The sequence below is a fragment of the Harpia harpyja genome, chromosome 16 (assembly GCF_026419915.1).
Source record: "Harpia harpyja isolate bHarHar1 chromosome 16, bHarHar1 primary haplotype, whole genome shotgun sequence".
NCBI classification, from domain to species: domain Eukaryota; kingdom Metazoa; phylum Chordata; class Aves; order Accipitriformes; family Accipitridae; genus Harpia; species Harpia harpyja.
Genome location: NC_068955.1, coordinates 16,620,234 through 16,633,524, shown reverse-complemented (window position 1 = coordinate 16,633,524; position 13,291 = coordinate 16,620,234). Strand labels below are relative to the sequence as shown.

At 44.5% G+C, this 13,291-nt stretch overlaps 1 protein-coding gene across 5 annotated transcripts in view; it reads left to right on the top strand.

Moving 5' to 3' along the window:
- The window catches only part of OSBPL5 (oxysterol binding protein like 5), a 190,262-nt gene extending 177,870 nt beyond the window's left edge, over window positions 1-12,392 (top strand). For 4 of the 5 annotated variants that reach the window (XM_052811121.1, XM_052811124.1, XM_052811122.1 and 1 more), the window contains exons 17-21: window positions 1,367-1,456; window positions 4,238-4,374; window positions 7,090-7,275; window positions 7,818-7,956; window positions 9,137-9,829. In XM_052811121.1, coding sequence (XP_052667081.1) covers window positions 1,367-1,456; window positions 4,238-4,374; window positions 7,090-7,275; window positions 7,818-7,956; window positions 9,137-9,289 — 705 coding nt within the window. In that variant the 3' untranslated portion in view covers window positions 9,290-9,829. Of the gene's footprint in view, window positions 1-1,366; window positions 1,457-4,237; window positions 4,375-7,089; window positions 7,276-7,817; window positions 7,957-9,136; window positions 9,830-9,896; window positions 10,000-11,058 lie in introns of those variants that run through there. The other variant, XM_052811125.1, reaches the window with a different exon arrangement.
- Window positions 12,393-13,291: the final 899 nt, after the last annotated feature.

The window sequence follows — 13,291 nt, the reverse complement described above, 5'->3', positions numbered from 1 at the left end:
CTTTTTAAGGAGCATCCATTCCTCTTCTGTTCCAACAAACAATTTCTTGCCTGGGCATAAAATGAAAGATGGAGAACTGAGAGCCTGCAGGACTTTAGAACTGCAGCCTTAGCCGACATAAATGGGAGAGATTACTGGAGTTAGGGGAGTCTTTTGCAGGCTGCGTTTTTTCTGGGGGCAGTAATAATTTTCTGTCTTTATTTGCCCTTACAAAGTGAACTGTTGCCCCATGCACTTCCTTCATATTTGCATATACTTGTCTTTAAAGCCTGTTCTTCCCATAAACCTGATATACTGTGTTGAGGCCAATGGAGTATTTCCCTGACTTCGGTCAGGGTCATCTCAAACCTACAAACACTTACTTCAGAGCTTAAAATGCAGACCCTTCTTTTCTGGCTTGAAAACAATACACTTAGTCCAAACATGACTCAGAAAGGTCCCTGTGGCTTAATTACATGCTCTGCTTTGAATATTTCTTAGCCACCTTTTTTAGTAGAATTGTGAGAAGTTATAGGTAAACCGCATAACTTTGTTATTCATTTGGATATGTACCAATTCTGTGCTGGATTTCATACATTGATTCTTGAGATACTTGTGATTTTTTTTCCCTGGGTGTTGTGGGAAATTTGGTTTTATATTGTTATTAAAAAAAAAAAAAAGTTCCTCTGCACACATGTTATTGGAAAGTAGCTGTTAAAATGTCTGAAGAAATGTTGTGTGGTGTGAATGGAAGAGCTGGTCACTCTATCACTGCTGCTTCCTGTGTTTGGCAGGCAGGAGGTGAGGGGAATTTTCCATTGTTCTGAGAATCTTTTCCTTGACTCTGGAAATACCCTTTTTCTTTTTTTGTTTGCTGCTGACGACACCTTCTTCACACTGGAGGCTTCACACAGATGCAGCCATCAGCAGTGCCACACTGCTGTTGCTGTCCCATAAGCAGGAAAAGTCACCAACTGCATTAGTGCTGCTCCTTTTCTTTGGACAACGCTGCAAGTGTAAGGGTGCAAACTGTAATGAGATTCTGGACAATGGGAAGGACTTGCCCACATACACTTATCCCCATGTCTAGCTGACAATAAATGTTTTTGCAATGAAGGCAAGGCCTTGCACTGCTGAATGTTAATGCACCTGAAGGCTTATCTCCCTTCCTGCAGCTCCTACAGTGATTTTGGTATTGCAAACAAAAGGAGGAAGGCACAATGCTAGACAGTCAAAATCCATGTTAGAATTCATTCTGCCTTTCCCCAGAAATAGTAGAAATCAAGCAGGTTGCACTTTCCTTCCCTCCTGCTGCATCACTGTGTTTGGCTCCCTTCCAGTTCTCACTAGACTGATCATATTTTCTATTTCTATTCTCCCCTGACAGCCCTTCTTCGGTGGCAGCACAAGCATTAATCAAATCTCTGGGAAGATTAAATCAGGAGAAGAAGTGTTAGCAAGTCTCAATGGACACTGGGTAACATACGATAATCAAAGTTGCTGACAGTTTAAGTGCGCGTGGCAGCAGGGTGCGTGGGAGGACTGGCAGCCCTTGGCAGGCTCCCTGCCTTGGAGCAGGGCTGCAGAGGGCCCGTGTCCTGTCTCTTCCCACCATCCCCAGGGAGTGCAGGCAAGCAGAGCTTTCCAGGCCACACCTCTCAAGGTCATTCACGCTTCCGTAGTCCCATCCACCTGCAGTGCAAGTAACGCTCGCGCTCCCAGAGCCTGGACCAAAGCTGGGAACAGTGAGGAGGGTTTCCATCAAAGCCAGTGGCTCTGTCTTTAGGGTCCCAGGCTTAGGACAGGCACTCATGGCAGGAGGCATACTGTGTCTTATGTGTGATTGTGAAAATCATGAGGCTTCCTTTTGTCTTGTTGTGTTCAATACTTCCCCAGCTACAGCAGTATCAGGGAAGAACTTCATGGGGTTTTAAAATTAACTATTTTCACAACAAACCTTTGTGGTAGAAGACAGTTATTCCTCTGTTCATGAGGTGAAGGGCAGAGGCATAGATTCGGTCAGGGTCTATCTGTATGGGCAGCTCAGAACAGTCAGCAGAGCAGCTAGCACCTTTGCACACCTCATATCCACAAGTAAATCACTCAAAGGCATCCTTAAGCCAAAATCCAGCAAGAATAAAGTTGCATGGTGAAGGATGTAGTCTAGAGTTTTGGTTGGGAATTCCTGGTAACGGAGGCAAAAGCAGTGAGCCCTGGCTTTGGGCTGGACACTTAGGTATTTATCTCAGCTACATTTAGACATCTACATCTTTGTTATAGTTGACCCATGCTCCCTTTCCAGTCCATAGAAATTACCGCTTCTGAGACAAGATTTGTCTCATCCTAAAGGAGGTATTTAAAGTAGGTCAGGTGAAATGTGCCTGGATAAAGCCCTTCTATAGTAAGGTCCTAACCACAGCGTAGCCTTTGGTACTGGACTCCTCCCCTCAGGCAATCTGTCTTTTTACATAAAAAGCTAACGACCATTTTGAAATTGGGAGGCTTGCCCTTTCTAGGCGTATACAAGGAGATTTGCTCTCTGTGCCTGGGTAGCTTTTCCATCCTGAGCTCCCTTTCCTGCAGGATGAGCCTTGGCAATTGTGAGTTGTGCTGGGCTGTGGAGTACCTTGTCTGCGGTGGGTCCTGCAAACACCATCCACGAAAGCATGTAATTGAGTGGCTCCCTGGGGGTGCCGAGCCACATGGTTGTGTGCTGCTCAGCTTCCAGCCTTCTGTGTTTGGGTTTTATCAGCCTGAAAGTAATTTATTCCTCCCTTGTTCTTTGTGCTGGTCGTTTGTGGTGCACAAAATTAGAATTATGTATAAAAGAAGTTAAATGGCTTTGAAAGGGTGGCTCCATAAGCCACTGTTTGCAGTTGTGTGCTGTGAATACAGTAGCTGCTCTGCAGTGGTAGGGATGTTGTTTGCTCTCCCTCCCTGCTGAGAGTATTGGCCCGCTCTCCTGAGCTCTGCAGGCTTTTCTCTGGCACCGTCCAGTTTCCTGACAGAAACCCTCACAGCTGAAAGGCTAATTCTCTGCCTCAGGACCTGAAAACCCACCTGAATAAAGAAGGAAAGCAAATCCCAATGCTTTTCAGCCCCAGGATCAAAGCAGCAGCTGAGTCCTTGTATATATGCCCCTTAGAGATGCACGTAGTGATGTTTGATAATGCCTGCCTGCCTCCTATTCACAGCTGGCGGGCTCTTGGGGACCTGAGATCTGTCCTGGAACTGGCACCTCAGGACATGGCAGAGGAAGTCCTGATGGAGACTTTGAGGAGGGATGAGAGTCCCTCAGGGTTGAAGGAGTTTCACAGCTGAAGATGTGGGAAGTGGACTTTTGAGGCATGCATCAGGGACCGCGGCAGGGGAAGAAATGCAGCAGCTGGAACACAAAGAAATTAGGCAGCGACAGGCAAAGCCAATAGCCGTGACCTAAATAAGGTTTGCATGATACTCATACCACATCCAGGCAGCTGAATGGCACCAATGCACGTGCTGTTCAGCAGCTGTAATCGTCTGATTCATTTCACTTGCAGTCACAGTCGTGCTGTTCACTATATGCTCTGTAAACTACCCTGTCTGGCTCCGTGGTATTGCTGCATTTGTGCGCAAGGCTGGGAAGCAGCTTAGTTAAGCAGGGACACAGCAATATTGTCTAGCCAGCCTCAGAGCAGAGAAGTGCTGCTTAATAGTTGGTTGCCAAGTAAATTGACAAGGAATAAGGACAAAAGACCCCTGGCATTTTGAAGTGCCAAATGAAATTCAGGAGCAATAATAGAAAAACCTGGCTAAACTGAAAAAAAAAAAAGTGAAAGCATATCTCAGCTTTAGCTCTCCTTTCTAGAGAGGATGGTATTTCAGTAAGCTCTGCATGAGATTTCAGCATTGAGGAATAGAAGAAAGACTGGAAAAGGAGCTAGGGATCTTGTTTGTATGTGCTGGGTGGGGAAAGAAGAGCATCTTAGGGCTTCTGTGGGTACCCTTGTCTGGGGACAAGACTAACAAAAGGGACCAGGTCCCTCTCTAATTCTTCTCTGATTAATTCAGCCAGTGTTTCCGGGAATGCCTCATCTCACTCATTTCAGAAACGTTCAGGAAGTGTTCAGTGCGATTTAATGGGACAGAGGAGGAAAGAAGCCTTCTAACCAAGCCCTATCCCTGATCATCATCCGGAAGCAGCTGCCATTTGTCAGGATTATTTTCTGCCTTGTGTTTCTGATTGTCATTAACCTTTTCACTTAATTTTCCTTCTTAGGATGGGGAAGTACATATAAATGAGTTGAAAAACGGGAATGCGGAAATGTTCTGGAACCCGACCAGTGAAGTACGAAGGCAGAGACTGAAGCGCCATATTGTGCTGTTTGAGGAGCAGACAGACTTTGAGTCGGAGAGGTAAGGAGCTCTGGGAACATCCTGCTGCCGCTTCCCCACTGGAAGCAGGGCTTTGATCAAAAGGCTCCAATTCATCAGCACAGTCCTGGAAAGGCAGTGACCCACTTTGCCTGCACATATTACCCAGCCATTTACCTGTTTTTTTCCAGTCTATTAACTCTGGAGTATTTCCATGAAGTATAGCTCTGAAATAACCAGGGAGCTGGGCTGAGAAATAGTGGATGCTACATTTTATCTGCTAAAATAACAACTCTCCCAGAACTCCAGAGATCATGAACAGAGTCTCTGTAACTGCTGGAACATTTTATGGAAGCGCAAGATGTCAATCTGAGGCTAGATGTCTTGTTAAGAAGGGTTGTTTCAACCACAGGCTCTTAAACTAGATGCAGGAAAGTCCTGGCATGAGCAGAGCAGCAGTTTGAACCACATAACAGGATTTTATGAGAGAATGTAATTAAACAGACATTTAACCCTGCCTCATAATCTCATCTGAGGTCTCCAGTGAAGTCTCCACCATTTTTTAAGGTAATCTAGATTACCTAAAAATAGAGTCCTGGCACATGACTTAGGAAATGGAAGGAATGACTACCTGACGCAATGAGCATCCCCGAGCCGGTTCTTGAGGTGGAACAGCTAGAGAACACCATGTGGCACTGGCCTCAAACCAGCTAGTCCGGCCATCTCACCAATATGGTTAGCCAGTACCAGCTAGCATCCCAAGCCAGTACATGCAGTTTGCTGCCTGGTTCTGCATTACACTGGCCACTTCCCTGTGGGCATCTAATTTGGGTGTTGCATCACATCACACTCAGAAGATTCCCCTTTTAATGGGTAAAGAGAGGGTTTGCATAAAAATAAAAACACATGAACCTTTAGTTTGTTCTGGACAGCAGTGGACAATATGGGCAATAAAGTCTGTATTTGTAACTTACAGTTGTGCAATTGCCATTGTCACAGAGCAGAGCAGACCGCAGCACATTTCTCTATTAATCCTCTGAAGAAGGTTCTTTTAAAGGAGACAAGAAATCTCGGTCTTGCGGACAAAGAATCTCCATTTCTCTGTTTACCGTGGTACTGCCAGAGTTGACTCCCTTTGCTACATCAGAGATTAATAATGATACATGCATCCAGGGGAAGGAGGCAAAAGGAAAAATTCTAGAGATCCCTAAAAGACATTCCACCAAGCTCCTTATTATGCTGCCAGTTGCATGAATAAATTACCATCTAATCCAGGTTACTTTCTGCCTGAATTGCTTAGTCTTTCCTGCAGTGCTGAAAATCACCTATTTTCACAAATGCTGGAGAGTCTCTGAAGCTCATACCATCATGCAGCTCACCATGGAGGGTCTCATTGTCTGACACATGCAGCTCTCGATGGAGTAATTTGCCCTTGTCAAACAATTTTGTGCATGTCCCTCTGAAGTTCTTAGAATTAGAGGACTCGCTCTTTACACCACTGCATTCCTTAGGACTGACTCTTTACACCACCGCAGTATTTTCTCAGGCTGTTATTTTCACTCCTCCCTCCCCCACCCCCACCACTTTGAGTTTGAATTGAGTTTCCTTCCTTTGTTTCTGGGAGAAAAGATTCATACACAGGAAAATGGGAGTGACGTGTCAAAAAGGACAGAAAAGCGTTCCTCTGCCTTCAGTTAATTATCTAAGAGGCTACTTTTTTGGAAGTGTTGTGTTAACATATGGTGATAGAAATATAATGAAAGCATCAGTAACCCTTTTAAATTAAGAGCTTCCCAGCAAGCTCCAAATTAAATGCAGTAACATATTCATCTTCTAAATGGAGGACTGGTGTTTTGTGGAGCTGGGAATACTGGAACAGCCTGGATCTCCAGTGCTTATTCTAACTGCTAAACCACTCGGTAATGTTTTGGGAGGGCTAGCTGCTAATCTCAGAAGTATTTCCAATCTGAAATGAAGATCAGAGTGCTCTGATTAAAGGAACTGTTGAGAGGCCTATCAGAGCTTGGCTATAGTAAAAAAAAAAAAAAAAAGTAATGATTTTTCCCTCATAAAAGGCAGATCCTCCCCTCTGGGCAGAGGCTCAGTGAGACATCATATGACAGATCACGTATCTTTTGGCAGCTGAAAACAAATACGAGTGAAAGCCTGTCTCCGTGCTTGCAGTTTGTGAGCACAAGTATGTGTCCGTTTGTTGCAGATTGAGTCAGCTTCCTACAGATCTGGTTGCTAATCCTATATAGAAGTACAACATTGCATGTGCAGCTGCAAGCTGTGCACACGAATTCGTTTTCCAATGCTTCTGAACTTTAAATATAAAGCCTTTGTTTCAGGGATAGACATTAACACAAAGGCTCCTAAACATAAATGATTGAAAGGGTGAGAAAGAAAACAGATTCTCCATTATACATCAAACACCTCTAAAGAGGCCACTGACCTCAATGAATTGAGCATAACTATCTTATAACTCACACAGACAGCACTGAAGATTTTAATGAATATTGTAGGGGATGTTATCTAAGGGAAAGTTCCCCCGTTCTTCAGTAGGTCATTGTATACAGCATTCAGTGTTGCCATTCTCATAACACTCCTTTACAAGCCAAAACTAAGGCTGAGCAATCCTATTACAGTTCCTTCGGAGTATCAATAGACCAGAAAAGCGTCAGCTCTAAGGTTCCAGCTGGAAAAATGCATTGTTGGTTTTAAGGTGGATTAACTTGCTTCCCTCCTTATTTCTAGGCTTTGGCAGCATGTTACCAGTGCGATAAACAAAGGCGATCAACACAAGGCAACGCAGGAAAAATTTGTGCTGGAAGAGGAGCAGAGGAATGCTGCCCGGGAGCGGAGAGAGAACGGCACAGAATGGAAACCACTGCTCTTCCGCCACGATGCCACGACTAACGAATGGCACTACAAATATGAGGAGTGAGTGGTGGGGTTGGGGGTTATGAGCAGACCTCGTTGCTTGAGTCCCCAGGGATGCAAGCGAGGTTACAGACCTGTAATTCAGGTCCTGCCACTCCCCAGACTGTGTCCTGGGCTTGCTCTTTCTGAGCTCCATGTCATTCTTAGAATACGTATTCCTGATACTAATTGGGAATAGCTGGAAATGAGGGCCTGGCAGTGGAAAGTCTGCTATGCCATTGGTACAAATCCCTATTGCTGCAATCAAGTGTGGAATCATTCAGCAGAGGTTTTCTGCACTCTGTGAGCAGAGTTGACAACTGTGCTCTCCTCCCCTGGCAAGAAGGGTGAAGCCTCTGGAGACTGAACCTCCCTCATTTATTGCTAGGAACTGTGAATGGAGAGGGAAGTGTCTGTTACTCCTCACACTCCATCTGTGGAAACTCCGGTTGCTGTCAGGGGTGAATGCCTGCCCTGATGCATGTGGAGTTAGTGTATTGCTCTTAACACACCTGGTGTGTTAATTCCTGCTTTTCTGATGTTTTTTCCTTTGGTCTCAAAAGTTTAAGACCTTGGGATCCTTTGAACGACATTGCCCAATTCGAGAAGAATGGGATACTTCAGACCATGGAAAGACACTTATCCACAAGGATGTCAAACCATAAAACAACATGCATAAACAATCAAATTACACGGCACAAGGTAAAAAGCCTGTTTTTGAGAATATAATATTCTTTAAGACTGTTTAGATATGTAGCCCTTTTCTGCAGCATTTTCATGTAAGCACAGCATAGGCTGAAAGGTTTGTTTTGGGTAAATATAGCTTATGACTCTAGACCTGCAATATTATCCATTATTAACTCCAAATAATTGTAATTCTTGGTTGACATGTCCATATTTTGGTATTTTTCTTCTACCCAGTGCTAGTGACAGTGACTCATACTGGGTTTTGCACATGACTGAGCTGTACATTACTGTTTGGTGTTTCCAAAACAGAAAACTTCCCATAGTGAGGGTGTGAGCAAGGTTTTGGAGTACCCAACTGAGATCCTGCAGCTTCAGTTTTGTCTTTGCCATCTGCCTTTACCGCTTACTTCCTCTTAGACAAGGCAAGAACGTAGACAAGGACTCCATCCTCTCCCTTAAACAGGGATGATACTTTCTTATTTCGTTGCATTCATCTTTGGAGTGATATACGTCATTCATAAAATGCTTTGTAAATGTAGAACTGCTGAACTAGCTAGACACAGCCCATATTACACTGAGTAACTTGTATCTTATTATGAACATAGACTATTCTTTTATAATACCTCAGATCTGAACGTCTCTGAAACAATGGGTAAGTTGAGGTTCATAACTGCTTTTCAGACCCTCCAGTGAGAAGTGTTTGAATCAATGTGTTTGGTTTACCCATTCAAGAGGTAGGGAGAAGCTTTCCAAAGTGCATCAGGAAATTAGGTATTAAAGTTCTGTGATGTTTAAATCTTTGGGGCATCTTCTGAAAAATCTTCCCCAGGAAATTCTATTCTAAATTTTTCTTCTTTTCATCCTTTCTCTTATGTATCTGGTTGGTGGGTATGCAACTCAGCAAAAGAACTATATAATTCTTCACTAGTATGTGTCAGTTAAAGCTACAACAAGAATAATTTGGATGGGTGTCTTAAGGATGTTATCATTTGAGGAAATTCTTCTGTGTGGGGCATGTGTGTAATATCCTTAACTAGCTGCCAGGAGCCCAACTACTAGCAATTGCTGAGAAAACAATCAAACTTCGCAATCTCACAGATACTCCCCAGCACCCCAAACTATTTTGTTTAAAGCCAGGCAGAAAACTCTTTAATTTGACAGTGACCAAGTCTCTTTTAATCCCTGTTTTATCCAGAGGTCTGCCAAAGACTGTAGGCGTCGCAAAGCCAGTGATCAGCCGTCCAACCACAGCCAGAATACAGAGAGCAGCTGTTCAACGCCAGAGTCGGTGCAGGAGCTCTCAGATGATGATGGCAAGTATTTGGCTATCACTGGGTCAGGCTTTTAATTTTCTTCCCTCAGTATCTTATTCCTTTAAGCCAGGCAGGCCTGGGACATTTCCCAGCCCAGTTAATACCATGGGCCCATAGCCCAGAGGCAAACACAGAGAATGTTCTGCTTTTCTCTTCACCATACATACTGCTTCTCTTTCTGCCTTACACTATCCATGCCAACAAGGGCTTCCCAATTCCTGGCACAAACACATTGGAAAAATACACTGACATTCCAGTCAACGGATAGGAAACAGGCTTTGTTTCTCATTCCCTTTTCTCAGCCTTTGTTGGAGGTGACCTTGAACGTTTCAGAGATGGGGGCTGGTGTGAGCATTCCATTTGCCTCCCCTCAGCTGGGGAGCATGCTGCAAAAATTGGTTCCTGAGAGCTGAGAAGGGGCCCCAGGCCAGCGTCACGGGACCAGTTCCATTGACCTGGGTCTTTAGGGTGGAAGATTCTGTCCCCTGTCTCTTTCTCCCCATGTTTCCTCCTGAAAGCGTCCGCCTGGCTGTGAGAATTTGATCACAACCAGCCAATTCCTGGGTGAACCTGCTTTGTTTTTCATCACCACCACCAGAGATGGTGGTGCAAAACATAATGTCCTTCAATGCTTTGCCGCAGGGTTTGATAGCCTGTGCGCTCAGTGCGGGAAAGAAATGAATCACCTGAAGGAAATTCATTCAGCCGTCTTATCCCTACAGAGAGCCCAACAGGACATACACAGGTAACTACTTTCTTTCATCAAATCAATGATCTTAATGGGCTAAAAATAGCCTGTGATATTTAACTCCTCCACTAAGGCCTTTGGAGTGTCCTTATCAGCTGCGGGGCAGTAGTTAACAACTGTTTCAATAGGTAACCTGTTAACACAGCGGAAAGGCAAACTCACCCCCTACTTGAAACAGTGAGGAAATGTCTTCATCTTAAGACTCTCTTTATGGGGCAAAAACCATTACCTCAGCCTGTTAAGCACCTCTTGGCACTCCCAACTGCAAAACAGCTGCAAAAGTTGGGAGGGGCTGGGCTAGGTCCTGGCTATAAGTAAATCTCTGCTAGGGAAGAAGGTGTGGCGTCTCCCTTCTCATCAAGTATGTTATGAATGTGCTCAGTTTTCTGCAGAGATGCAGGTGTGTGGTCTGAAAACTGGGCTCCTTGGGTGAAAAGCACTAAATTCCCACTTTTTGTGTAAATTGCTAGTTGCTGTCTGAGGGATGCAGTGAGCACACCTGCTTAACCTACTGCTGGCAAAGGGCTTTGCCCCACAGACCTTTGTGGGGAGGGCAGGGGAGGTATTAACTGCCACACCTGCTCCAGGGAGCCCTGCTGATTCCCCTCTCCATCAGGAGTATTATCCAGTCCTCCTGAGGCTTCAGTGGGGTGGGATCACACATGAGGTCCACTGCTTCTGGATGCAGGAGCCATCGGTGATATGGCTTTAGCTTTTCTGTGCTGCTCTTGGGGGTATCCAGGGCAAGTTCTTGTATTTGGGAAGGTTGAGGCATAGGTTTGTGAGTGGGTGCTGGGTGAAGGGATTTCTTGGGGTTTGTGCACTTACACCTTCTCATGCCAACCAGCATGCTCTGCCTGATCCAGCAGCAGCCAGAAGTATTTATCTTTCTGTTAAAAAGAGGGGAGGTAAAGTCTGCGGGGCAGAGTCCTGTACCCGTGAGGCTGTCTCTGAAGCACAGGGATCCCTCCCACTGTGGAAGCTCTGGGTATGCGCACACGTGTGAATGCAAACCTCCCTCCGACACGCAAATAAACATACTGCTTTCTTTTCCAGAAACCTCAGTGCTCTGAACAAAAAGTCCTTCCACAGGAAGGTCACTTCTGAAAGCTTCCTCCTGGACTCTCGCTGTTGGTTTCTCCTCTGCATCTTTCTTACGTGTCAACTATTCATTAATTATGTCTTCAAATAAAATCACTTCGTTTGGCAGCAATAACGATTACTGGCTGCAGGAGGGGGGCCACTCGCACAAGGAGCTCAGCGAGGCACCAAAGCACTTTAGAACCAACGTGGCAGAGGTGGAAGAAAGTTGAAAAACAAGGTTTAAAAGGGACCTAGGAACCTGCAAAACTTTGTTCCTGCAGATATGTAATTTTTGCCTTTTACATGTACATCTTCAAGGACCTCTTAACCTGTACGGGCCTTAATGCTGAAGCCAAATGTAGCTTTAACTGTGCAATTTGTTTTCTATGTCTTGTCATTTTCTGATGCAATTAATAATTACCCAGCAGTATTGGTACCCCCAAAATGTTAAACACCCCAGCGTTTTGGAAAGGTCATGCCGGCCTGGGTCATAGCTCTACGAGTGAGGGAGTGCAGCTGGGGAGCTGTAAAGAACTGATGTCCACGGTTCTTGTCCGGCTGCCTTTAATTATGGGAGGGAGCACACTTGGTCCAAAAAATCCACCCCTGGGATATTAAGTCATGATCTGTTTTGTCAGCACACGCAGAATGGGACCTCAGGATGTGTTTTATTTTCCATTCCACGGGAACTGTAAATATGCACAATTTCCTAGAGCCATTCCTCTTTAGGAAATGGGAAGTATTCAGTGAAAGCTCCTCGTTTGGTTATGGAGCTGACTGGTGTCCTGGATCCGGCCCATAGAGTGTAATGTCAGACACGCCTGTTTGTAAAACCTGGTCACTTATTGTTATTATTTGCTATATGGCTGTTTTATAATATCACACACTAGCATTGTAGAGAGGAATCCACTGCCCCAGGACAGATGAGAAGGACGGGAGCGGTATAGGTGTACGTGTGTTTGGTTGTAGGCACATTTATTGTCAAAGGTCAGGAAGGAGGAAGGGCTTTGCCACTGCATTGTTCAACTCTGTTAATAGTCTTCCTATTTTACACCATTTTTTAAAGATTTGCAATATTTTCTGTAGACTGCGGACAATACTAAGCCTTTCTTTTCTGGCCTGAAGTAGTTCCAAGTGGTAAGTACTGCTATATATACAGCCTTAAAATACTTAGTGGTGGTGCCAGTCTGGGCTATCTTTCAATGTAAATGTTTCCAAATTTTTAAGTACATTCCTCATCATATTCCCCAGTTAGGGGAAACCTGTTTGTGCTTGATATGTTGAAATAAAACTACACACAACTTTCAGTGGCAGTCTATCTGACAAATTATTTCTGTGTTTGAACTCAGTTTTGTGTTTTGTAGCATTTTACAAGTAAACTCTTAGGCCATGCTTTTTAGAGGAAAAGCTACAGGAAAAGGCCTTCAAGAATCTCAGACATAGGCCGTAAGTTAGAACAGCAGCAGCACTTTGACACTCCTCTAGTTCAAATTGTCCATGTCTTTTCCTCAAATTAGAAAGAAAAGTGGTTGCCTTGATTTTCACTGTTGTACACATAAATGTACAGACTTGTCTTGAACTCAGAAAACCTTTTTATTAAGGAGGTAACTTGATGATAGAGAATAGATAGTTCCATGGAGGGAACCACAACTCTCTGACATGAACAGACAGGATAAGAGCTGGCATCTGGAAGCTGACATTCAAGAACTAGATCACAAACAATAAAGGGTGAGAGTGATTTTGTTATTAGCAAGTCTCCAGAAAACCACAGGATTCTTCATCCTTGAGGAATCATCTTTGAAGAATATCAACATTATCGATCTAGATCAGGTGCCTTTTTGAAGGACATCATCCTAGTCACTCCTTTCTGAGGAAGTCTGACCCGTGCTGCATGTGGTGTAAACCTCAGAGAGAGAGGATCCCCCTGGCCTCTGCCTGTGAAAGAATGCCCAGGTGCTAATAACGCCTGCCTGGCTACACAAAGTCCCGTAAGCACCTTGAAAGTGTCAGCTCCTAATGCTGCGCAAACTCGTCTGCTAATTTCCTGCCTAAATCTCCCTCTGAATGCGTAAGCAAGTCAGCACATCTCTGGCCTGTCAGCACAGCTTTCCTCATCACACATATCCCCCTTTGGGACCACTGATAGGAGCCTCTCCTCTTCTGCAGGGATATTTACATTTCCAGGGTACAAATGTACTCTGGGTTT